The following is a 27,841-nucleotide window of genomic DNA, read 5'->3' as shown; positions in this document are numbered from 1 at the left end:
AGTGGACCTCGCCTAATAGCTGATGGCTTTGCATTAATGGATTTGATGCAATGAGGAAACTGGCCCCAATAAAGTCACCTGCTAATGAATAAGCACTTACAGTTAGCACAATTAACACCTGGCGCTGACTAGGGGGGTGATGTGTGAAATCAACCCCCTCAACCCGGTAATTCAAAAGGATTATTCAGAAAGGTAATTCCCAGTGGATCCTAAACCACTGATACGAGAAATACAGTAACTCAAAGTACTATATAAAACCCACAGTGATGACAGGAGAGGGCCTAGAAACATCCTGTCTTGCTTCTGACAGAGATGAAAGATCTTGGACAACAGCTTTCGTGGCTAATTGTTTTGCTGACTAGGGAGAGCAAAGGTGCACGGAGCACTCTGCAAGAGACAAAGTTCCCCTGTGTGAAAGAGGCCGGTATAGATCAGCAAAGATAAGGAACGATACCTACTGTTGGATTTTGGGAATGAGGCCAGGTCCCTCTGCGCCACAGCTACAGGAATTACTTGAAGGGCATGGCGGGACGTAACAGAACGGAGCGCGCTCTCGGAAGCAGCAGTTGAACACGCTGACAGAAACATCCTAAATTCAACTGGAAAAGCTTTTGGAGTTCAAGGCTCTAGCAGCCTTGACATTCACAGTCCGTCCACTTCCATACTGGGAAATTCAAGCATGTTCAGGAACACTCTGGGTCACTGGACCATGATGACCTATGCTAGAAAACTGATAGGTTATTCCCTGGCCAGATTTTGGCCTGTTTTAATTAGCACTCTTGCTCCGGGCCCTGATGTTCTCTCTGAATAACTCCTGGGCATGGCTTGGTGGTTACAACGTCCAGAGACGATTCCCAGTGTGCAGTTTGTTTGGCAGCCAGGACAGTTTGCTAGCACAGACACCGGCCGTTCTGTGCCAGTTGGCCTCAGTGCCTAGGAATATTCCCAGGCATGGTTAGTTTACTAATGCGGACGTAGCCGTAATGGGTTTCTGCACTACCCAGGGAACATAACCATCTGTAACAATTTACATGTGTCATAAAATTAAAACTTAGATATTGAAAGACATCTCACGGAAGAAATCAGTCTTTGAAGAGGAAGACAATTGGCTTTTAAGAGCAAAATTGGAATTATGGTCGGGAATGGCCAAATCTTGAGATTTAGCCAAGCACCTACTTTTTTTTTTTTTTTTTTTTTTTTTTTTTAACCTGTCCAAAACACTGTATGCAACTACTTGTTTTGGAATGTTGATTTCCTTCATAAAGGGTAATTAATCCTCTTACATGGCTGTATGTATGCACTTTACTGTACTATTACAATGCTTCTGTTCAAAACATCTAAGCATTCTTCTCATAGGCATCTGGTGACAGTCATGCCTTTTGATAGCCTTTACTGGTATTCCTAGTCTCCTCCACCCTCCACTTCAAGGGTTATGGGTGTGGCGGAGGAAGAAGAGCACCTACAGAATATATTTTTTCTGGCTATTTGATCAGAGAAATTCCTGTCTCCACTGTTTTTTTTTTTTGTTTTTTTTTTTTTTTTAAATAGTCCTTTGCAAAGTCCAGAGAGTATATATTCCTTTGCTAGCCTTCTCACCCTAAAAATCATAGCAATTGGTAGATGGGACATCAAATATCAAAATCCCTTTCTACCAGTGGGATACTCACTAATCTGGAAACCAATGCTCTGGTTTAGGGTAATTCATTCTACAAACAAATCCCCTTACACAGCTTGCTTCAGATTAGGTTGTGAACCTGCATTATTCTTTTAGTGCTTTGAAGATTACATCAGGTTGCTGTCTAAACTGCCGCTAATTGTTAGAAAAATTTATTGCTTGTGTAACAAGGCTTGAAGAAAATAATTTGCCAGGAATTGAGATTCGATTGTGCTAGGCACTTTATAAACAGAACAAATCTGTTATTTCCTTTATTTAATAGTTAGGTTTTTCTATGCCTTTTTTAAGAAGACAACAGATGGGTACTATCAGGCAGATGGGAAACCAGAAGAAAACTACGGACTGGGCAGCACAATATGGCTATTACAGAATCTAACAATTCAGTGTTCATGCATCAGACTAACTGCAGTTTTCTTTTTTGAAGCATTATTTTGTAAAGGACAAACAGAACTGCAGCATACTGTAGATCTCAGGGAATTTCTCCCCCTTGTTTAATTGGTGCTGTAACACATAGTTTACCTGTAGATGATAGCTTGCACTATTATTATACCAGATATCTCAAATGCTTCTTTGCGCAGTGGCATAATCAGTCACTCAGCTCTCTTCCTTCAGTTTCATTTTCTTCTGTGCATTCCATGCCATTTCACTCATGTAAGCTTCATCAGGCACTCACTGCTGCATCACCTGAAGGCTAACTTCATCACATACTTTGTCTCAGGCTAAAATCTGATCAAGACGCACATGGATCTAAATTGTTCGCGTTTTCAGTGCATTGCCATTAGTCTGCATGAGACACAGCACCTGACTGTACTTTCTAACCACGCACGTATTTATGTGCTTCCAAAATCAGTAGCAAAGCTTATAACCATGCATGTATTTATGTGCTTCCAAAATCACCAGCAAAGCTTATTAAGAAAGACCTATTACACTGAAGGTAAAGCTTAATTGAAGGCATAGTGAGATGGTACTCCTCTATCTTAGACTTCTGAGTAATGGTTCTGATTATCACCCTCCAGGTTTACCTGAAGCTGTGTAAGATATCACTGTCCCAGGGATCCATCTACCAATGCTTAGCACCCTGTAGCAAAGTTAAACACTCACTGGTTCCTCAGTCACTGCAGTACATACTCTGGTTTATTAAATGGTCCACCATTTAAACTATGCACACTAGGACTCCGAACCGCAGATCCTAGGGAAGCAGTCGAGCACGGCAAGCACCGGCAGAGCGGTGACTCAGATACTGGGAAGTAGTTACCAAAGCTAAAGCCACCGGCTGAGGTCTGAGCACCTATACTTGACTCCCTATGTAATGAGTTGAGATGTAGGTACCTGCAGAGGGACAGAGCACTTGAGCAGATGCCTAATTTCAGCTGTGCAGATATGCTCCAGAATAAAGCAGCATCTTCACTTCATCTCAGGCGCCACCAGGTGTCCCTAAAGAATAATTCTGTATGGTATCCTTTCGCCCCACCGATTGTCCTTTAGATAATAATGTGGGTGTGCTAACTGATCACCTGCAGACTGTTCTCTATAGAATTCAAATAAATACCATAATGGATAAGTTTACTGTTAAATAGTATATTGTTTAGGATGACAGGGCTAAAGGAGATCTATTGTATCAACAAATACAGTCCCTTTATTTGAATGATCCTAAATATGAGAGCTATTTTTCTCAAGACAGCTCGTGAAATTCTAATTCAGCTTGTCTCCACTGCAGGAAAGCTCTTCCAGATTTTATGAAACCTTCTCTAGATTTTCATCTTTAATAAGAAACAACCACGAAAACAATTTCATGAGGTTAACTAAATTCTTCTTAGTTTTCAAGGTTTTCTTCACTACTAGGCCATGATTTAACATCTATGGGTAGTCAAAGCATTTAGGCATACATTGAAAAGTTAGAGGAGCAGTACAGAAGCGTGTTTATTCAGGATCATTTGATGTTGATCTACAAATCATTATGAAGGCAGTAACATTTCCTGCACATCACAGATTCTTTGCCTTCCCTTGATTCACTTATTTTTCCTTGAAAAGATCCTCTCAGATTTCAGCTGGGATGATTAAGGAGTATCATATGTTACAGTTCTTCCACATTTGTCAATCCTAATTTTTTTTTTATTTATACGTTAAATAAATCTCTTTTTATGGCTCACTCAACTGTATGCTGGGAAGGGACAATCTGTGTGAAATAACTGTTTTATACTTGCCTATTTTAACTGGAGACTGACCTTAATGATCATGACTTCCCTTCTTAATAATAATCATTTGCTAGGGATAAGTAATACTGCCATGCAATATCGCCTGAGACACTAGAAAACCGAGTGGGTAGAGGAATACGGTTAGCAGAAAATACAGCAAATGCATGGCATAGGAGCATGGCTGCTATTACTGCTCTTGTCTGTCATGGGATCACCCAGGGACCCTATCACAAACCAGAAGACCCACTGAGCCTATGGAAAAAAAAGAGCTGAAACCCAAAGTTTTTCATCCCCAAACCCTACATACAGTTTTTGCAAATTCTATCACTATATCCTCTTAAAATTAGTAAAAGAAGATACTTAGTGCTACAGATGCTAAAAGTACGATCAGGCCTGGACATTACAGAAATGAAGCATATTCAGCAGGATTCTGTTTTCTAAAAATCCAGTTTGTTGTCTGAAATTATTCTTTGGAAACTTCAGTCTTTACTCTTGTAGAGATCTTGTGCTGTTTATCCAACCTGGTATTTATTTCTCCTATTTATTGTTTCGTATTTGCACTCTAATTCCTTGTTTTCATGTGTTAAGTCAACAGAGAGAAGATGACTATTCTGATGATCTTGCAAAAAGCTGGAAATAAAAAAAGGACTCTCCTCTTCCTTGTAAGGAATGTGTTCTGATACTGCTAAGCAACTTTAAGTGATGAAGACCCATTTATCTCTAACATGTATCAGCTTTCCTCCACGCTCCCAGCTAGACTTCTTAAATTTAGCCTTCATTTTAAGGTTTAACTTTAAGCATGAACAAACACAGATTCCAGCAGTGTCTGTATATAGCTCTAGGGGTATGTTTACGTTAGCATTTTTGTTTGGATCAAAAGTGCTTTTTTGTAAGTCAGTCTCCTGACTGTCCCACTTACCATGCTTTGGTTGCCATTGCTGAGCAGGCCTGCAGAACACAAACTAGACTCCTTTGCAATGACACTCAACCAAAACATGCCCTCAAACCATTCCTTAATGTTCAGCTCATCGGACAAAACTAGGTCCAGCCTGAAGCCCCCCCCCGTATAAACAGTGGTGACATAAGGTCCTCACACAATAGTGCTGCTCTACAGACCTACTCCTGTTTGTGCACCACGCTAACGCAGACATAGCCAAAGAGAACTCTGATTTAGAGTCTCCATACTTTTAGAAAGAAAACATGGATGCCAAACTTTCTGAGACGCCAATGGGAACCATTAACCAAGAGCAGTAGATTACATGAACTTCAAATACCCTGAGAATTACCCATAGTTGTTTTAAAAACCTTTAAAAAAGTGTATGTGTGTTCAGGGCCACAGAGTGCACATCTTAAATGTGCAAATGCTTCATATTCTGTGTCACCTTATAATTACTTAACTGCTACATAGGTACAGTACTGCTGAAAAAACCAGCTTCAGGCTGAAAAACCAGTGAAAAGAATACTCGTTCTTCTCTAGTATACACTTGCAAGTTCTTGCATCTCTAAATACATTCTAATTGCAGCAGCTGGTTTCAGTCGTTGTCTTACCCAGATGCTAGCAGGTCACTGACAGGGTTCCAGGCACAGATGAACACCTCTGATTCATGACCCCGAAGGACTGTTGCTTTGTTAGGAGGAATTTCAACATCCCCGTCAATTTCCATTGGCTTTGAATGATTATCTGTAAGGAGATATATCAGAATAAGTAGTTTGCAAGATGCTGTTAAGTCTGCTTTAAAAGACTTTAGGCTACCCATGGCCTAAAGCTTACAGCAACGTATACACTACAAATAATATTCTGTGTTGTGTCACTGACCATATTACTCTATTTTGTTCCCTATGATGATTCAAATTTATGGTATTTCCTCAAAATGTAGAGCTTCCCAAAATATTTTGTATAAATGCACGTAGCTTTTCTTCCAAAAAATAGTTAGCATTTATTTCAGTATAGTTTTTTTTGAAGCTGGCTTCGTTAAAAATGACTTACAGATTTATTAAAGTAGCAGACTGCCACGTTTGAGAAAAGCTTTATGCTGTTTTTTTAAAAAAGTAACATACAGCACATACTTTTTCTTACACAACGTCCTGTAAGTAATATGTGCGCTACTCGCAGATGAAGAATATACCAAGTAAGGGCTTAATTCCCTGAGCACGGCAGGGGAACAGTGAGTGATCACCTTACCAAGGATATCAAAATATATGTAAAGGTACCAACTGAGGCACAGATATACTTAACCTTCATGCTGTAATTCTGGGGTTCTTTAGACTGCAGACTAAGTAACTTTGTTTTATAAAGCTCTTTCATTTCCTTAAGGAAAAAAAAGTGAATTTAAAATGATGAATTCCTCTTAGTGGCAGCAATTCATTCCAATTTGCATCATGAACAATGTTTTCACTCCAGATTTTCATTGCTTCAGTATAAATCTTCCTCATTCGGCTCAAACTACGCTTCCTGGCAGCAATGCAAGATTATTATCCTCTGCGAACAAGACACCAACCAAGGACAGGTAACACACTGAAACAGCAGATGTTACACACAGAAGTGTGGCCCATTTCGCAGAAAGCATATCCAAGAGCGGACAGCTGGCAGGCTGGGGGAAAGGCAACCGCGTGTTATCTAATCAATGCCTTGGCCAGCCGATCTGCTCTGATTGATCAAAATGCAAGTTCTCTTCCTGGGTTAAGTCTTTTAGTTAGTCATTCTTTAATCACATATGGAGATCTATAGGTTCGCAAGTGGAATAATTATGCTCCTTTATTGCCACATGTTTATGGCATTTAAAATCAGCCATCTGTCCTGATACTCAAGCTCTGCTGAGCTATTGCCCATCGACTGGCAAAACAGACTGTGACGTTGCACAACTGCCATCGGAAGGAAGATCTCCAGATTTCTACCCTTACCCAGGCTTTCAAATACCCTGTTTTGCTCTGCCTAATTTATGCTGAGTCACACAAGTAGCACTTCTCATTGTGTATTTGGTTAGGTACCCTATTAACTATGTCTGTGCCATACCTATGCCATAGATGGAATGGAATGCAATTCACATGTAATTCAACGAGTAGCATAGCACTGAGTAGCAAAATTAGAAAACAACTAACAGTGGTTTCACAGCTCACATTTCTAATTCAAAATATCTGTATTTTTTACTATGCTTATTACTTACGGACTTGTTGCATAAAACTAAACATATTACAAATGCCTATTTGTAAAATCTACACCTATGCTGAGTCCCTATTTAAGCACTGTGCTTGATAATTCCCTATGTGTATAACCGCTAAAATTAATACTTTCAAGATATACTAGTACTTGAGATTTAGCCTGACACTAGCAGCTGGGAACTTTGATATGTTATTCTCAGCAATCAGGGCAATGACGAGCAAAGCACTATTAAAACCCATCAGAAGATACGAGTCTAGAACTTGCAATCCTCTATTTCTCAGCACAGCACAGAATCACCAGGTTGAAAGCATATTTTCATGAGAAAAACAGCAGCATGGTAATGGCTATGCATTCATCTGTGTCCTGTTCACAGTGTGAGTTGGAAGCTGGGGGTAAATCAAGAAGAGCTTTCAAGCGTTATAATTTGAAAAATTTAAATGAGATGCTACTCTTACCACATACGATCCTACTGTTACCTGCCTGGCTCTGAAGGCAGAGCTGCTTTTCACTCTCAAATAAAACCAAATGACAGCTTAGAAACAGCATTACTCCAAGGTCCCAGAGTCACAAGGTGCTATCAGAGCAAGGCCATCTGATACTTAGAAATATGTTTCGTTTGTACATGGCCAGATGGAGGAACCTAGATACACACTTTGAATGTTATTAACTGCTATGAAAAAAACCCACAAATAGTCACGCTGTGAAAAAGAAACCTTGATCGGCTAATACCTGCATTAGTACATGCAAGACTGACTGGCCTCTGGGAGCAATGAAATACCTGCAGGATTATTTTCTATTGTCTTCCAGTAATGATTTTGACACTATAGCTTTGGTGGTTCAGGAGAAAAGGGAGGGAAAGATGAGGAGTCTTTCAGAAATCGTTCGCAAATGCTCACATTGTATGTGTTTTCTTCCTATTTTCACCAGTAGTCAGGAACGTTCTTATTTAGTGTTACTGTTAAACACAAAAATTAAAATGCCCTGTTGAACAAACGGGACAGTTCATGCGTCTCCGATACTGCTTCAGGCTCTTCTCAGATTCAGATAGACACTAGCAATATAAAACGGATACGATTATGGTAACAGCAAAGAACTGTGGCAACCCCTGAGGACAAGACAGCACCCTCATAAGAGTGCTGAGCTCCTTACACAGCACGAGCTCTTGTGAGCCCTGGTCTCGTGAAAATTTGGCTTTCCTATGGATGCAGCTACAGTGTGTGCATGGAGAATGAGAATAAATAGCTAAGTATGATACAGTAACCATCAAGAATAGGCTTCTTTTTTCTTAGAGCATCTTCAGAGTAGAAAGCTCTCGGTTAAGACCTCATTTGCACAAAGAATGCTTCTGAGGGTGTCTCTGAAAGAGAGGACAGTTCTACCGAGTGCAACAGACCCTCATAGGTGAAAAACTGAAGTCTGCAGGTCACATAGTGGACAAACATCTGCCCAAATGTTAACACAAACCATTTTCCAAAGGCCAGAGAATCTTTGGTTAAATCTACGCTATATTATTCTAATTTTTTTCCTCAAACGTATTAAAAACCCCATCACTGAAAATTAAGTCATATTCCCCCAAACTATTATGATGAAGCTTTTTTAAAAAAAATATAACTCTAACATACCAGTGAGTAATATTAACTCTATTTCCTCCAAATTAAAAAAAGATGTATTTTTAAGATCTTACCAGTGCTAACCCTCTCTTTTCTTAGGAAATGTGTTTTTTCACTTAAATCTTTGACAGGGCTTTCACTGAAGTTGTTCTTTACGGCTGTAGTTATAATAAATGAACTGGGCTCAGTCTTTTTTCCAGAGCTTTATTTTTCTTCAACCCAAGCCAATCCTTGCAAATATAATGAAACAAACGACACTAAAAATATTTGAGTTGGAAAACAATCCAAGGTTTGGCTCCATTTCTACATGCTGATTTTTATTTTTTCTACTAATTTTTAATGTGACCCAAAGCTGAAAACACTACTCAGGAAGCAGCAAGAGAAGGCAGCAATTTTATTTATTTAGTATTTGAATCTGCACCTCAAACTGTTGTTATTGTTAGATTTTTTTTCTGTCTCTTCCCTTTCTTAAATCAAATCACCCTATCATATTATATTGATAACACCACATACAAAAATATATTAAATATATTAACACTTTTTGGGGAAGACTTATAGTGTCAGGGAGAACTCCATGTCAGAATAAATGCAAACTAGGTAACTTCCCAAAGACATCTCTTTCACCTGCTCCCCCCATCCTGCTTTTTTATGACAGTTATGACTAAGGACTAGCACACTATCCAAACCCATCCCACTATATGCCAGTTCTGCGGAATCCAACAACAGTGAAAATGAAGGTTTGGGAAGTTTCTCACACCTTTCGTATCAGCGGTCTTTTCTACCCAGCTGGTCTCCCAGCTTTCACCTTACCTATTTTACATCCTATCCTAAACTTTTGTCCAATCCTACCCTAAACCTTTTGTCCTAAGCTAAAATCTTGCCAGACCCTTTGCCTTAGTCTATCCTTGACTAAACAGACTCTCTGAATGTGGTGATAAGGGAAAAGCTAAGGCTGGATATACAGTTTGCATTGCATAACCAATGAAAAGGAAGGGTATGACCCTTTTGCTATTTCATTAATGTAACTATATTTTTCTAACTATACTACAAAAGAGGGAAATACAATTGTAAGTGTTAATCAGACCCAGCCAGTAAATTGCCAGCTAGATTTGTTAGTCTTTATTTCTAGTGGTTTCTGATAATTATGGAGGCAGATCTCTTGGAGTTTATTTAAACAGGTCTGTTCGAGGGTGAGAATGCCAGTTTTGCAGTTCTGTGTGCATCTCCCCTGTATAATCCTCATCTGAGTTGTGCTACATCCCCTTGCTGATATCCTCTGAACGCCTCAGACAGAAAGGTTATAGTCCTCCCAAGGCAAGGGAGGCACACAGATCAGAGAGCGGGCTATCCCTGGATTTCTCAGCAGCTTCTCTCCAAAGCCTCCTTCTCCTTAGATTGCCGAGCTCACCTCTCCACCCAGGATGACCACCTGGCACAAGAGCAGCTGTCAACAACACATGCCAGCTGCCCAGCTACTCCTCAAGGACTTTCTGTCTTCCCATTGCTGCTGCTCAGTTAACTTGTCTGCCTGGTAGGCTGCTTAGCCACAGTAATGCTTCGAAATTTGCTGTCTGGTGGAATCTCATTCATTGACACATATCCTTCCCCTGTGAAATTTTACTGGACAACACGATATCATGTTCTTGCATCCTGCTCCAGACAGAGCTATTGGATGATATTAAGTCATACAGGACTTCTCCTCAACACTCCAAGGAAGGTCTGCAACTGTTCATGAAAATCCTTCTATTAAAAATTGCTGAGAGAATTATTATTTTTTAATAATAAAATGGCAGATCTGAGAATCAAGGCTTAGAGTGTGGTCATACAACTGAACTGATCTGCAAGGCTTTTCTTTTATTAATACCATAGTATGAGTGTTTCTTCAGATCAGAAGGAAGTAAGTCTGAGTGGTTCTGTATTAGTGATGAACTGATAATCAGTTTTCTACCTTAAGAATTTGGTTTTTTTGGTCCTGACACAGGAAGACATTCCCCCCAAATTTTCACAAATCAGCTGAAGGAAAGTGTCAACAAACAAAATGTCAGTGTTTGATACATTTAAAAGTGTTTTCATTTCTGTCTGCACCCCTTCACATATGAAATAAGTTCAATTTCAAAACAAAAGGTCAGTTGGAGGTAAAACCTAAGCAATCTGTAGTCAAAAAGCAGATTAATATTTTCATTTTTTTCTAGAACTTTTCTACAATTGCTTTCTTAAATGAAAAATGTAATTTAAATAATTGCAGTTTTATTAGGGGAAACTATCCTGTCTAACTGGAATTCTCTGCAGAAAAACCTGGTTTGAAAGCATTTTTCTCACTGACCCACAGAGGAATCTATTCAGATCAAAGAGAAGACGGATACTGATAAAGGTATCTCCTCTGCAGATCAAATAAAATGTGTTACATGACTACAGTCCTGACCTGTTACCTGTCTAAGCCAAAGAGCTCTTGGGGCTTCCTACAAAGCCTGCCATGCATGTTCCTCTAGAATTTCCTCAGAAGGCAATCAGGCATTAAGGTCTCATGTCAGAAGTTAGCCAGTGCCCTAATACAGCTTGCACACAGAAACCTGAACCATTAATCATATCTGCCCCACAATGTTAGCACAGTTGTCAAGATCTAGTTACACAAGCAGGTATGTCGACTCCTTGTTTTATAGGCCTGACTTTTGATGTCTAAGATATGAGCGCCGCCTCCCACCGTCACCAATAAACAAAGGTGAATTCAGAGCTCTTGAGAACTGACTGTTCCCACAGACTAAGGAAATCTTGGGAAGGTAAGACATTCAATTAGAGATCTGCAGTGGACTGTATGACTAAGCATGTGCTATTAAATAAAAAGGCGAGGAACTCTTTCCTCTGTGCCTTCAAGATGGGTTGGCTGCATCCAAGTTGTCTGCTGGGAACGGTCCTTGGCACATGCGACTCCCCATCCCGTGCTTGGCAATGCTGTTCAAGAATGGATAGCTGGTATAGTCCAAACTGTGCCACGGACCATGCCAAGGCTATGGATGATCACAGGATAGTTACTGCTCAAGGCTATGCTCTGGCCATGCTTCATTTACACAGGTATGGCTTGTGGGTCCCAGACTCTCAACCCACCTCCCTCCTAGCCTGGCCAAAATGAGAGAGCGCATACAGCTCCACTTCTTGATACTGTCCTCAACTTGCAACTCTGAAGATATCTGAAGTTTCTGGATTCTGAGGGGACACCACCAAAACATAGCACTGTGACGTGAAACAAGATTTTTACTCAGCAGCCTTTCTAGAAATACCCTACCCTCCTGAAATGATTCCTCCGAGTTCTACTGCCTTGCAGACACCAACAAAGCACAGGAATATTACTGAAACTCAAATTGCCCAGTAGTTGCGAGCAGCTGCATGGGTTGCCTTACTTATTGCATGTGCCCCATTCTCCTCTCCATTCACAGTGGCTTCTCCGTTCTTTGGTGTGTTCTGCTGGGAAACAGCAGTCGTCGTTGCTCCCGCTGTTGCTGCCGTTGCTGCTGCTGCCGCCGCTGCACTGGCTTGTTGCTGAGCTAGTTTCTCTCTGAATGCTTGCTGCCGGGTCTGAACAACATCAGGCATCACCGCGTCTATCAGAGACAGTGATTCTATTGGCCTGCCGTCAAATACTGTACCATCCTGCAGGGAAAAAGAGCAGAAGTGAAACTGCAAGTTTAGGATCTTCACCATTTAAGGTCGGCAAAGAGGTAACGACATAAAGAAACAAAACTAGGTTGTGTGAAGATACTGAACTTTGACTAAACCAATGGTGCCACATTATTACGGACCGTCCCTCTCAGATCCAAGATGGTGGTACTCATGTTCCACTTAGAAATCTGTTTGATAAGTCATTTACTGTAATTTTATAGAAAATTCAGGCATAAACACTTTACAGATGCAAAAAAATTATGTTGGGGAAAAAAAATGTTTGATGACAGAAAGTTTCTCTGTGTTTTGTATTTGGAAAAAAAGAGTCATGGTTAAAGCCACAACAAAAGCAAATAGACTTTGGTTGAATTGTTTGTCTTCCTGCACTTGCAGAGGTATAGAAATGGAAGTAGCTGATGAATAATGAACCTCAGCCAAAATAAGATGTATGCACAAATTCAGTGGTTTCTTACGTGGCGTTCATCAACCCGGTACCACCAGTTGTAGCTGATTGTACAGGACTGCTTTACCATTATTTTTCCTGTATTCCGCTAGTTTTATTCATACTAGTTATGGATTTCATTTTGATTTCTGTAAATTAGGCTTCAGGTTTAACAACCGAGTTAACCTTTAAGGGCTGTTTTTTAAGACTTAATACAGACTCAGGTCAATAACTGCTGTATCTACTTAGCTTTACTTCACTTTCACTTTCCTATTATCTTCAATATAGGAAAAAGGTTTTAGTAGCCTCCGTAAAGTGCCATTTTACTGATCTTCTGCAAACTCCCCTTAATTCTTTGAAATTTTCAAGACCCAGCAGTGAAAGATTTGTGTTTGAGGAATAGCAGATAAGAATAGGATATGGATAGATGAAGTAGCTGGGAGACAATATAATTTTCAATAAATAACAATAAAGAAAAATAACCATTTGGCCGACTAGTATGCTTCTGTTGGACTAGTCATTGAATTACCCCTTACAATTACAATATTAAGATAATACATATTTGTTTCCTCATGGGGAAGAAAAGGAGGGGAGAGTCATTAAAGAAGAAAAATATAAGCTCTCTTTCTCCTCAACATTTTTTACGTAAATGTCTCTACAGACATTTATTTGAATCCTGGCTCAAATCCTTGCTACACAATGAAAAAAATGTTTGCCAATGGATTTTGGCATTTACATTTTTAACTGTAAAACTGCTCACTGGACTATTTCCATGACTGCCCTTTAACAGATCACAAACAATACTTAAATTTTATACATGTTAGTTTACAGACTCACTGATTACTCGCTGCTCTTGAGTAATACACATAGAGACGTAACACATACAGAAGCATGTACGTAACCCTTACTGGCATTCAGACGTAGCAAGAACGGCCTTTGCTTTGCTGTAATGTACTTAACAGTACATATTTGAAGAGAATCAAACCACGACGAGAGCAACATAAATCTTAATGGTGACAACATGTATTTTTAGATTGTTCTCTCAACTGCGGCCAGTTCTGAAGCTGGATGCTCGGGAGCAGACCCCTCCCTACAGCTGTCATACGACCTGAACCGATAGGTGCTGTTCATGGCTGAAAGTTTCTAACTGTGTAGCTCCAATTTCAGGCACAGGGCAAAATGTTAAGTAGCAGCAAATTGGGACAGATTTCTAACACTGGTTTGTTATTACAACTGCATCAAAGCGCAGCTTGGCACGAATGTCAAATGTCATTGCCCCAATTAAAAAATGACAGATACGCAACTCTTAAACACGGTATCGAGTCATAAAAAGAAAACCGCACAGAATGTTAGTGATAAAAACAAATGAGTTTCCAAACTACACATAGCAAACAACACAACCTTTTCTCTATTTTATATTCCTTTGTTCTCACCCATGCTGTTCACATGCTACATTCAGCTATAGAGGAAAACACAACAGCTTTTTATGTATTAATATTTATTACAGATCTCTGTCAATTATGAGTATCTATGGTAAATATTTTGTAATGCAGTACTTGCTTATCTGTCATGCTTCACTCTCTCTCAAAGCATCACGCCTTTAAGGTTGGCAGGACAAGAATGTTGGCTTTTCCCACATCCCCTCTTTGTTTCCCCTGGCAGTTCAAGGAGAACAGAGACACTTTGTGGCTGCTCATACAATCCTCACAGACAACCAGTGCCCCAGCCAGGGGCAGAATTTACACACAACCGTTTCGCCATGTACATGAGAGGACGATCCCTGGTCTTAAATGATCTGAGCCAAAGTCACTGAAATCAGACAGAAGCTCTCCAGTGACCTCCGTGGATTTTTGATCAGGCTTCTCATGGCTTGCAAGCAGTGCTGCCTGCTAGCAGGTGTCAGGCAGTGAAGTTTTAACCTACACTGCAGGCTTTTCCTGCCAAATTCCACTGTGACCTTGAACATGCAAGACTGTAAACACAGACACATTTTCTTGTTAGCTGCAAGAATCTGTGCACCCCGGATTTGTTGACTGGGGTAGTGGAAACACCATAAAATCCACGTAAGCAGCGCGAAGAAGGCCTAAATGCCACAGCTAAAAATTGAAATACGTATTGATCTCAGAGCTTTTCAGCTTTCTGCTGGGGATGGGACAAAATATAAGGAATAAAATTAAACCAGATCAAGAGAAACCGCAGAGCGGTGGCTTGCGTCCCTGGGCTGCTGGGACACCTCGCTTCGCCAGCCCCGGCATGCCGGGTCAGTGGTGTGAGCTGTGCCAGTGGTGGCGGGGCTACTTACTTCGTTGGCGGGGCTACTTACTTCGTTGGTGGGGCTACTTACTTCGTTGGCGGGTGTACTTCACTGGCGGGGCTACTTACTTCGTTGGCGGGGCTACTTACTTCGTTGGCGGGCGTATTTCGCTGGCGGGCGTACTTACTTTGTTGGCGGGGCTACTTACTTCGTTGGCGGGGCTACTTACTTCGTTGATGCTGATCTCGGCCTCCACATACTGGAGCCCCTTCTGGAGGATGGAGATGAGTGCGGCAGGTGGCACTAGTGTTCCGTTGATGTTGGACTGGCTGATGTGGCTCTCAATACCGAAGGTGAAGGCCGAGTGGGAGAAACCTGAGAGCAGGAAAAGGAAGCCATGACATGAAATCTAAATGCACCAGCCAGATACACCTTCACGGGCTAAAAATAATTCTGCTCCGAGATCTGAGAGACGCTGCCGCGTAAGCAGAAGGACATGGGCTGGCTGTATGGAGCCAGGGAGGTTAACCAGAGCCATCCTGACCACCCTGCCACCACCACCGCCCAGCCCCCTCCCCTACACACTGCACATATAGGGGAAGCCGTATAGAAATGGAAACGCACGCAGAGAAAAATAACCAGAGAACTGCACTAACTGAAAGCAAAACCAAACACATAAAAAATAAGAATAGCCACAAGGGCAGGTCCAGCTAAAAAAAGCGCCTCAAATCTTCATTTCCCTTGCTGTATTTCAGTGTTGGTGTTTGCTGAAGCTAAATACTTAAATTCCGAACAGCGTGCCAGTTGTATGAAATCAAGGCATAGATGCAGCTGACACAGGGGAGCCATTCCCTTGTACCAGGGAAGAGATTTCAAATCCTCTGCTCATTTATTGCTGAGTACAATATGATGTGCAGAGCATTCCCATTAAAATGTGAAACAACAGAAAGGCCACTCCTGTAAATCTATTTTCTGAAAGTGAACAGTAATAGCAAAAGTAATTAGTTGGGATCTGCGAAGCAGCAGACGACAAGCCGGTGCGGCGGCCCGTCCTTTAACCAGAAATCTTTCTCGTTCCTGTATCATTTTTGTCATTGTCTGAGAAGTAAGAGGTAATGAAGGTGACGGCACTGACAATTAAAGAATTTTGGTGGCCAGATTTTGAAGACCGGTGCCTTAAATCCTGGCTGAAGCTGCTCAAAACTGTTGCTGGGTATGAAGGCGAGCGCTGCAGGGTGACTGTACGTAGGGGCAGATGCGGGAGGGGGAAGGGGGAACAGGATGTAGATATAACTGTAGGAACCCATTTATCACCACACTGTCTCCAGAGCATTAATCTAACATTAAAAGCCTTGGGGAAACCACCCATGCACTGTCTCAAACAGGAAGAGCCCTCACAGTCTCCACTGACTAGACAAGAAAGAAAAGAAAAAAAAAAGAAAAAAAAAAGGAAGAAAAAGAAAGCAACTCTCAAATGAAAATCCTTCCGTTAAATATAGCTGCGCCTCTTCCCCTTGTCAACAGTAGTTTCATTTATAGTTTTGTCCGTTAAGGGATTTCCCCCATATCACTGCAATGTCCAATTATGTGTGGGCTGGAGGACGGGATTTTGGGCTCGCTCCACAGTAATGCTTTCTCTCTCACTCAGATTGTTTTCAAGATCCTTTTTGCAGCTAGCTCAATTATGATCATAGATAGATAGCAAAAACAAGCTGAGAAACAGAATGCCTCCCACATTTGAAACCAAGGTATGTATTTCTCTATGATTCTCTCCCCCTACACATTTTATTTTGCCACTGTTTTTCTCCTGTTCCTGGTAACAGCCTCTTATCCTCTGCCTTCCCAACGCTACCTTCCCTTCCTGGTACTCCCCCAGTTTTGGGGGATGGTTGGGATGCTTTGGACACTTTTTAGGAAGTGGCAGGTCCACCTATGAGCAGAATTACGTAGGGTTACAAGGCATAAAAATAAAGCACAGGAAAAAACACCTGAAAAACTGCAGTATCATTTCTCTAATCCCTGGTCCAATTCCTATCCTGTATTGCTCTTTATGTCCTGGTCTAGTTTATGAGCTGCTGGACCTCCTGCTGCATCCAAAACAGCAATCTGCAGGGCAATGTTTTTCCCTCGTTATTAGTTTTGTAGGACATGTAAGCACATTACTGGACACCACAATGAGGAAGAAATCAAGCACTGAGCACACACGGCCTGCGTCTAAGAGAGCTCAGGCTTGATCACTGAACACTGAAATCTCTATGTATATATCAATACATGGCATGCAACTAACCAGAATTAGAGAATCAGATCCCTCTTAATTTATGTGTATTTAAACTAATCAACAACAACAGTAACAATACCTTCTTGAAAAGGAATGGACTTTAAAATGCATGGCAGATAAGTCAGCAAATCTACTTAAGAATGGAGAAGAATGGGAAAATTAAGCTGTTGTCCAGAAGCACTGAAGTTGACTGCTAAAAAAGCCAGCAGCTAGTTTGTGACTCGGCAGCTCAGAAAATTGTAACGTGGTCTCTGATTCAGTCAAAAGGCAGATGGCATAAAAATGGCAACCAACAAACATCGATAGAAAATATAAAAAAAGGAAAATCATTACTGCGGATCTACAGTAGGCTTACTTTTAACTCTGACTTTGTACCTCTCATCCTTGAGTTGCCACATCCCTTAAGAGCAACACATCTCACCTCACTGCATGTGAGAGAAGGAACTTCTCAGCACAAAACCCAGTTGTGCTATTGCAATTAATCTTGTTATTCTACTGCTTCTCTCAATGCTAAGAAACTATTACCAAAGCACCTGTTAGGTGAGGAGACACAAAACTCCTGGCTATGCTGTCACTGAAGAGCAATCTCACTCACGCATCTCCAGCAGTTGTGACAAACTTTCCTAAAATCTTATCTGGTAAGATCTAAATACTGAAAATCAATGAAGCAAAAACTGCTTAAGTGGGTGCTGCTAGACACTGTGTTCCTCACCCCTCTTAGAAAAATCCTCCCATACAATTGTAATCAAAAGAAAAACACAACAGAAACAAGTCAACCAGCTCACTGACCGACAGCTAATTACCTTCTGATTTCTTGTACTACCATAGCATTTATATAAGGCTCATAGGAAAGTAGACCAGTTTTAAAAGTAACACACGCAGTTAACAAAATCCTGAATGAAGCTGTACCCACATCAGGTTTCTGATAACGCTGAAGAATCACTTGAGCTTTGCTTTTATAGTTACCAGATGTCACCAGCTCTCTTCAGGGCTCTGCAATGTGGGTACACTGAATTATACAGCAATGTTGCAGCTCTATAGTTCAGTCTTACAAAAAGGTGATTTCTATTAAACAAAGGCAAGTTTTTTTAAATGTTAGCTTGTGTTACAAATGTTAATTTGGCCTTCCTTCTAAGTGCATAAAACCACACTGGGGAATGCAAAGCCAAGACACGAGCACCCCTCCTCCTCCAGTGACTCTGTGCAGGCTGTCAAGGCAGTTGGGGAGCGAGAGCAGACAGAAGGTGCTCTGCAAGTGGGGATCTGAAGAAAGGATGCAGTAGGGATCACATAAAAATGCAACAGACCCAAACTCAAAATGCTATAGTAGCAGTGAAATGAATGACAGTTGCAAATCTGTGTCTGTATGCATTATTTGTCATAAATTTTGTCATTTTGGTGACCATAATAATCACTCTATAAAACAGTAATTTCTATTCAAATAGCACCAATAAATGAAATCTTAATGTAGTAAACCCTTCGAGGACACATGCAATGAGACTATGAGCTTTTAAGGTTAAAGACATGAACACAAAGGGCCGGAGGGCAGAGAGCACAGCCACACACTGAACCGGTTTCATACCAGTGAACCAGTCACTTGTGCTGTGACATGACCAGTGCCTTAAACGGCATCTTTCAGCAGGCTTAAGAGAATGGCTTCGAGGTTTTTTCTACCTCAAAAAAGATGGGAAAACATAAACCATCAAACTATGTATAATCTGTAAATACATTATCATACATGAAAAAAAAATTCAAATGAACAGCACAGATCTTGGTATGATCACCTTAAAGGGAGGTGGACTTATCAACTGTGGAATAGTCAGTCTTGAAAGATATTACAGAGCATAAAAGCATAGAGGAAATAATGAATGCAGAAAAAATGACTTAAATGACACCCCCCCAACTGCAAAAATTGTTATGCAAGTGTTTTTGACTTGAAAACTGACTGAAATTCTTCACTGAGAGATTCCTGCACTTTTTTGTACCGACAGTGGTAACAGGTCCTGGTCTGTGCTGCATCTTTTCCCACACCGAGGTGTCTGTATATACTCTCAGTGGCACATACACTGCCACTGGGGAATTCTTGCCCTAGGCAGTGCCAAAAAATGTGTACGTAGGGACGTGTTTTGTAGAATTTCACTGATAGATTTTGCTGTAACTGCAATAATGGAGATGATCGAGATTTTTTTCCCTTGGCTGCTCCTTTTTCAGTTAAAAATGGCCTCCCCTTAAAACAAGATTTGTCATCGATCATTAAATGAACATAATGTTCCTCCTTGTGTGCTTGTTTGATCTGCAGGCTACGTAGTTTTAATTGTTTGTAATATGCCTGGTTCGTGGCAGAAATGCCTGTCAAATGTAGGCGTAGAAAGGGCACTGGGCAGCCACGCAGCCTGGGGAATGCCTTGTCTTCTCCAGAGATGTGTCTCACCTCTTCTGGGAGTGAAGGATTCTTCCTTTTAGGCACGCAACTGGGGTGCTGCCGCGTATTCCCCACGCTAGCTCATCTGGCAATCACAGATCCAGCTAACTGACATTCACTAAGTGCTCCTTTCATTTTCTGATCCCTTTAGCACCGTAAAAAGCAGTCTTGTTTAAATTGCAATCTTAAATTGTAACAGCTACAGTACCTACTGCTGCGTTCGTACGGGTGAGGGCAATGACAAAGAGGGGTCTGTGGAAGCAATGACTTCTGAAGCGTTTCAGTCTTTGCCGGTTACTCAGGAATTACCTCGGGAATGCCCTGATTAGCAATAGTTAAGCAATCTGTTGAATACTGCAGAAATTTTGTTTGTGAGCTAACTGGACTTAGTTTTCTCTGGTAAATCTAACTAGTATACTGTTCAAATAACTTTTAAAAACCCAGATGTTTCTAAGTTATTTGCAAATTACTCAGTTTAATTATTCATACTGTAAGATTTTTCACTGAAACATTTGTTACTGTAGAATGAAACAGAGAATAAAGAATTATGAACATCAAATTGCCTTTCACACACATCTCAGGCATCTCTACGATGAACAGTCTCTATCCCAACACTGACTACAAGTAACAACCCGTTCCTACAAGTCTTTGTATAACTAATGCCCAGTGTGGCCCTTTGTCTTGGAAAATAGTGAGATTTCATACAGAGGTCTCTGTCAATTCCTTTAATAAATTTTCCTATTTCTTTAACTCAAGCAGTCCAGATGGAGGTTTTCAAATACAGGGATCTTGCATTCAGTTTCCAGAAATCACTAAATTAGTGATGTTATTACCTCAATAGAAAGAGAGAAAAAAAATAAACAAGGACGCATAAACTATCTGACAATCCCTTCTTTTTCTGTAACAATTTAACCATCTCCAGGTGGAAATAACCAACATTTCTTATTTCATTGATTTCTCTGACATTGTGTTGTCTTTCTTTTTGGGAACTCCCAATACCAGCTCTTTCAGTCCTCATCTCTGAAGTAACACGCTGTTCTCTTCAAAAGTATTTGGCAGGTACAGGATACAAAAATGAGCAAGGTTTTAGAAATGATTAAAACTTCTGGCTCAGTAGAACCAACCTGCAACTGCTATAATGGGATCCACTGGCAATCTCAAGTTTTCTGGCTGTATGGGTGCCTGTTTTCTTAAGGTAGTCTTGTACTTGGCACTACCACTGAGACTCTGACCGATGTAAAATTCATGCAAGAACGGAAGGCACGCAAGAGCTGACTACAGCTGTACAGGCTGCAGGGAAAAAAAGGTGGTTGTGAGGGGCTAAAGGAAAGTCATCTTTATGACCATAAATGGGTATATTGGCAAAAATCCTGGGAGATTTAGACACATCAAGTAGAAACATTCCACAGCGTAATGAGCCAAAAGAAAATCACACGCAGGAGGAAAAATGTCCCCACACAGTCCCATCAGCTGCTTTACCATATTACCAAAACCAAGTAACTACAAAGCTGCCCACACAACTGTTTGCCAAAGAAAGCAGATGCAACCAGTGGAAAAACATCTTCCCAAGTTTGACGTCTGGTTCTTGGGAGTGCCATCTAAGCAGGAAGGCAAGAGTGGTGCAACATGGTGTTCTGAAATAAATTAGAGCCCCACCACTGCAGTTTAAAACAATTCCACTAAAGAAGAGTGAAATACGACCATTAACAAAATCATTTCCTCCAAATACTAATGACATACAAACAGCACAGTTAACACTAAATTAAGACTTCTGTACGTCTAGATTTACCAGTGTAGAGAAGCAAGGGACACATAGCACTAAGGGCATATTTGAATGCAACTTCTGGCTGCAAAACCAGAAGCAAACAGTTTAACTTAGTGCAACTATATTTTCTTAATCCTGGCCCTAACACATGCTAATCTAACTCCTGAGGTAAATGACATAATTTCTTGCCCACTGTCCAAGAGAATACAATGATGTTCTTCACTGTACTTAACTGTAGCTGCCATTTTAGAGTCTAGTATGATGCACTGAGTGAGAACTGAGACTGTAGCATGGATCCCTACCCTTGCTTCTCCTTAGATTTCTGTCTAAGTGTAATTATGTATCTGTAAAAATATGGTCGTAAAACCCTAGTGTACTTATGCCAAGGCGTCACAAAAAGGACACCAGTTTCTTCGAATTACGTTTGCTTGCAGTTAGTAAGTGTCTGGTGCCTCAAGCCACTGATAAGGTTCTACAAACAGTTAAAAAAAAAAAACAGGTGGGCAAAAATCCTACACCACATCTTGTTTATTACTCACAGCAGACTGAGATTCTTCTCCTAGCTGAGCTTTTTCTTTCTCAGTAATACATCCTGGAGTGCCTCTCTGGTTTTGGCAGCGTCTGCTTATTTTTGAAGACTTACCTTCGCAATTACATAAAGGGCTTAACAAGGACACACATTAGCAATTTAAAGTAGAGAACTGCAGTTGAAATATATTTTTAGAAAAATCAGCTGAACAATAGGGCTTGTACATTTGTTTCAAGATTAGGATTGCTGAACGATTAAAATTATTTCCAGAACTCTGGGAAATGTGTCCTGTATTACAAGCTCTTTCACAGTCCCTGGGAAATATAAAGAAAGGATCCCTAGCTGTAGGTTGTGTCAGTTGCCAAAATTATAGTGTGCCTGGTTACCCAAAGTTTTGTAGAAGCAATTTTCACTAATAATAAATGTTACACCCTTTTTTCTTGGATATCTGACCTGTTCACCTTCTGCCAAGAATTCAGAGTAAATGTCTGCTACCCAAAATTATTTTATTATGTGCCAAAGAATGTTTTTGGCAGGTTTTTTTTCTTTTTCATGCAGGAAAATATGTTGGAAAAGATTAATACAACTTGGAAATGATCTTTTGATGAGCAGTACTTGGCACTCACTGTTTAAGCCTTTCTGAGGGCTGCAAATTAACAAAAAGAAATATGATACAGACAGAAAACAGAGCATGAGCAATGGAAAGAGGAACTTAAAATCTTTTGCAAACAAGGTCTGAATAATCCCCTTTTTCACTCACTGTGTAAATTAGACTGACAATTGCGAATAAATGTCAACACAGATCTAGCAATTTAATGGAACTACAGGCAAGGTTTGAAATAACTTACAAAGGCCATGGCAAGGAAAAAATAATAATATTTTCTTTCTAAATTATATGGGATGCTGTTATCTTTTAGCCCTGTCTGTGCAACATCCGAAGAGACATGCATCGTTTTAAGGGTCACATTTATAGAAGAGACTTTCACAGTCATGTGTACTTCACAATTTATTTCCATACGCTATGTTCTTCTATCAGTTCTAATATACACCTATAAGCGGTGGCAAGTAGGACACCACAGCTGACACTCAGTGGGCATTCAGGAACTTCCACACCAGGATGGTTTCTGCTGGTGGTGACTACAAACAGACTCCTAATACAGCTACGCTGGTTTGGTGTGACGAGGGGTGATTTGTAACTGTCATAGCTCTGCAGGCAGAGAGTCCCCAGTGTGCAGGTTATTAGCAAAACTTGCAAAGCTGCAAGATACAGCTTCTTTCACTGGGCCTGGAGAACCGTAAGAAAAAGGAGTAAGTTGACAAATATGTAGCACTTCACTGGTTTTACTAGCAAAGCCGTCTTGGCCTATAGTATCTGCCTTCCACCCAACATCCTATTTTCTTAATACCCCTAGAATAATGCATTTATGCAAGCTTTAAAAAACAGGACATGAAGTGGTCAGAATCAAAATCCGTGCTACGGAATAAATTTGCAAAGGTGTAATTGTTTATGTTTGTGTAACTTAAAAATCACCATGTTTGCTCAGTGTCTGAGATCCAACGCTGTATGGCAACTTTCAGGCCAAAGAAAAATTAAAATAGCCAAGTTTAAAAAACTGTGAAGAGACCTAGAAGGAAATACGAAGTAAGCAGGGTTTTGCAAATGGCAAAAGAACAAGGTACTCAGTGTATTTTTTTCCTTCACGGGAACTTACAAAATTCTGCACCAAGTATTGCTTTTCTTACATGGCATTTATATTGCTGTTGTTATGCAACGGGGTAAAAGATACAGAGAAAGAAGTTGTCAAAACGACCTGTTGAACTACACCACAAAACATTTGAAATTATCATTTATACAGATGTATATAAAGTAGATATCTGGTCACAAAACTTTAAGTCTGTGCATATAAAAGCACACAAAAATGGCTCTCATAAAGCTTATTACATTCTTTTAAAATATAACCAGAACGAAGTATGACAAAACCAGTAACTTCTTTAGCTGTAAAAATATTTTTTCCTCCTCATTGTGGAATTCAGATTTTGAGAAGCGGACCATCAAATACTGCTAGTATTCACTGTTCTACAAAAAAAGTACGCAATATGGTTGTGCTGGTTTTGGCTGGGATAGAGTTAATTTTCTTCACAGTAGCTAATATGGGACTATGTTCTGGATCTGTGATCCAAACAGGGCTGACAACACAGGGATGTTTTCGTCACTGCTGAGCAGTGCTCACACCGAGCCAAGGGCTTTTCTCCTTCTCCCCCCACCCCACCAGCGAGCAGGCTGGGGGGGCACAAGGAGTTGGAGGGGACACAGCCGGGACAGCTGACCCAAACTGACCCGAGGGATGTCCCAGACCATGGGACGTCATGATCAGCAGATAAAGCTGGGGGAAGGAGAAGGAAGGGGGGGACGTTCGGAGTGATGGCGTTTGTCTTCCCCAGTCACCGTTCCGCGTGCTGGAGCCCTGCTGTCCTGGAGATGGCTGAACACCTGCCTGCCCATGGGAAGTGGGGAATGAATTCCTTGCTTTGCTTTGCTTCTGCGCAGCTTTTGCTTTACCTATTAAACTGTTCTTATCTCAGCCCACGAGTTTTCTCACTTTTACTCTTCCAGTTCTCTCCCCCATCCCACTGAGGGGGAGTGAGCGAGCGGCTGCGTGGGGCTGAGTCGCTGGCTGGAGTTAAACCACAACAGTGGTTTTGACTCATGCAGGTGCTGTTGGCTTAGAAACCAATTTGCTTACCTTTAAAGGAAACTGGGAAAAGCATTTACCTTTAACCTATCAGCTTCATCCTTCCCAAGATCTACAGCTTTGATAAGTTAAAAAAAAATGGTTTTGGAACCGCAGCCCAATAAAGCTTGCTGTCTTCTAATGCTGACCCTGATTTTCTTAAAATGTACTTAGTATTTGCAAAGAGAATAAACGGTTACTAGCAGAGACAAAAACTGTGCATAACAATACAGTTCTTATTTGAGAAATGGATTTGTCTTTTCAGCAGTCATCCATCCTCCAACTACTAAGTATCATTTCAAAGTCAGAGTTAGTCTCACTGTTTCGGGAATCATACAGTCACCTCCTCCCTCATTTTGAAGAAATACAGAAAGCAGGGGAGAGATTAAAGAAAAAAAAAAGAAGGAGCAGCAGTTTATTAAAACCCCTTATACACCCTTTTGATAGTACACTATTTTTACCACGTACATATTATGCTGGGGGGGGGTTATATGTATTATGTTACATTATATGCAATATATATAGTTACAGATGGTTTCTCACTAGATAGGAATGTTCATTCTGGGGTGACTTTTAGGAAACTCTTTTATTTAAACCAAAACTTTTGTTTGGTCAAATTTCTCTGGTGCTCTTATCCAAGAGTCACTTTAACACATATTCCACTCCTAGAACACCACTGTGGTTTTATTTATCTCAAATAATTCATGAAAGGTCAACCAACAAGTGTTGGTTCTACATCCAACTTCCAGTATATCAGAGATTTGGATCATAAGCTTAAGTCATTTCATTTTAATTGAGTAGGCTGGCCTTAATGAGGATAACATATCATATAAATAGGGCTGCATGCTCACAAATCAGATCTGTGCTAAACCATGAGAATTAAAAATAGTTTGTATTGTTCCAAAGCCTCGCCATCGTACAGCTGAAAAGGCAAAAGAAGCCCTGCCTTCAGTCTTAACAGCAGTTCCTGAATAATATAGTTAGGATTTCATTCATACTGCATTTAGAGATACATATTCACCTATACTTTCATAAACACTACTTTGAATGTTAAATATTGTCCCAGCACACCTGTAATAGTCTTTTCTCAGAGGATTTAAATACATTTTAGGACTATAACCTTTTAACATCTGCTGTGAGGTACTGTACACAGTATTTACTTTGCAAAAGTACCTGTGCTAAGAGAAGCTAAGCAAATACACAAGCGTCTTTCTCTCAGTGCAGCTGAGTTTGGTCTATGAACTATAGTTACTCTATACTGCAGGTGGAATACATGCGGCCCAAGAGCCAGTGATAACACGTAAGTAGACACAAATAACGCACGCATAGATTGTTACTGAAACAACACTAAAATGTGTGTTTTATCTTTGGCTGGCAGGATGTCATTTCAAGGCTATATTTTTCCCTCAGCAAACAAAAGGTCTCCATCCTTACTATTAGAGCATAGCTATGTACAGAGCTTCAAGAGCATTCCAATGACTATCATGTTTAACAGCACCTTTATGTATAGGTTCTTTAAAAGATCTTTGAGGCTCCCCAGCATTGAGCAGGAGGAGGCTGGGCTAGTTGAATGGGAGCCAGCAATGTGCCCTTGCAGCAAGGAAAGCCAACAGCATCCTGAGCTGTGCTACAAAAAGCGTTGCCAGCAGGTCAGTGGAGGGGATCCTCACCCTCTACTCAGCCTTGGTGAGACACGCCTGGAGTACTGTGTCCAGTTCTGGGCTCCCCAGTACAAGAGAGACAGGGACACACTGGAGAGAGTCCAGTGAAAAGACCACGAAGACGATGAATGGACTGGAGCATCTGGCATACAAGGAGAGGCAGAGAGAGTTGGGACTGCTCAGCCTGGAGAAGAGAAGCCCACAGGGGACCTTATCCACGTGCATAAGTACCTGAGGGGACTGCAAAGAGGACGGAGCCAGCCTCTTCTCAGTGGTGCCCAGTGACAGGACTAGAGGCAATGGGCACACACTGAAGCACACATGAAATTCCACTGAAACAAAATAAAACACTTTTTTACTGTGAGGGTGATCGAGTATTGCAACAGGCTGCCCAGGGAGGCTGTGGACTCTCGATCCTCGGGAGATATGCAAAACCCGACCGGACACAGCCCTCGGCAACCCGCTGCAGCTGACCCTGCTGTGAGCAGGGCCGTTGGACTAGATCATCTCCAAAGGTCGCTGCCAACCTGAACTGTTCTCTGATTCTACCATCTCCTGAGATACCATCCAGCCTGAACTCTCCTATGATCCTAATGAGCCAAATTGGAAGAAAAGATAAAAAGGGCAAAAGAAAAATCATTATCCACTGGCTCTACCATCAGTACACACTATTGTTTTTACTGTCATACCAGACAAGTGCCTTTACTGACCAAATGATTCATTCTTCTAATGAATTATTCTTCAAGGTGTAGGTTTTAATAATTTAAGCAAAACCCATACAATGTACCATCCCCCTTCTACTTAGCAGCAGCCTTCCTACGCAAAGGAAGCAGTTAGCTTTGAAGCAAATTTAGCTGACCTATATATGCCAATATTTCATGCTATGCTTAATCTGAATTATTTTCAGCATGCACTTCTCTCATCTGTGAGTCAGGAACTCTGTGCCATACACAGTTGTTCAAAATACTCTAAATGTACCTCACATGCAGAAAAAGTACGGACTTCAGAGAAAAATTACATAGGCTTATGTAAGAAAAGACTGTTGCATAAGGCACAAATTCAGAAGAACAGAATATTGATCTTCAGTCATTCCCTATTGCCTGAGAACTTACCCAAGGAAATTGCGATATTTACATTTTGTATAAAATTTCTTTGTTAAAAAAGAGAATGAGTCATAAAGAAGATATTTTCCTTAAAATTTTGTTGCTTCCTTTTCAAAAAATTGTAAATAGCATTGGAAAAATTGTAACTTAGTACTATTTCAACTACTACTATCTAGCTGGACAACATCACAATGATGAAATCCCAGAAGCTCCAGAATATCTGTATTTTGGATTCTCTCAATTTCCAAAGGCAGAATGAGAGTAAGATGCCCTGGATGTGGCTAACAGGAAAGGTCCATGTTTGCACATGCCTAACTCTACAAAGGATTTTGTGCTGTGATTCATAAAAATGCTTCATGCT

At 40.7% G+C, this 27,841-nt stretch overlaps 1 protein-coding gene and 1 long non-coding RNA gene across 8 annotated transcripts in view; both read right to left on the bottom strand.

The window, feature by feature from the left end:
- TBL1X (transducin beta like 1 X-linked) overlaps window positions 1-27,841 on the bottom strand; it is a 203,647-nt gene that overhangs the window by 24,441 nt on the left and 151,365 nt on the right. For all 7 annotated transcript variants that reach the window (XM_041119497.1, XM_029999175.2, XM_029999174.2 and 4 more), the window contains 3 exons: window positions 15,220-15,365; window positions 12,036-12,285; window positions 5,419-5,551 (listed from right to left, as the gene is read on the bottom strand). In XM_041119497.1, the coding sequence (XP_040975431.1) occupies window positions 5,419-5,551; window positions 12,036-12,285; window positions 15,220-15,365 (529 nt within the window). The remainder of the gene's footprint in view (window positions 1-5,418; window positions 5,552-12,035; window positions 12,286-15,219; window positions 15,366-27,841) is intronic.
- LOC121232555 lies at window positions 1,165-5,396 on the bottom strand. The gene is made up of 2 exons (XR_005931209.1): window positions 3,005-5,396; window positions 1,165-2,401 (listed from the first exon to the last, which is right to left on the bottom strand). It is a non-coding gene; the product is annotated as an uncharacterized LOC121232555 (long non-coding RNA).

This window comes from Aquila chrysaetos, chromosome 23 (assembly GCF_900496995.4).
Source record: "Aquila chrysaetos chrysaetos chromosome 23, bAquChr1.4, whole genome shotgun sequence".
Taxonomy (NCBI): Eukaryota; Metazoa; Chordata; class Aves; order Accipitriformes; family Accipitridae; genus Aquila; species Aquila chrysaetos.
The sequence above is the reverse complement of the archived record's forward strand: the minus strand, read 5'-3'. Positions and strand labels throughout refer to the sequence as shown.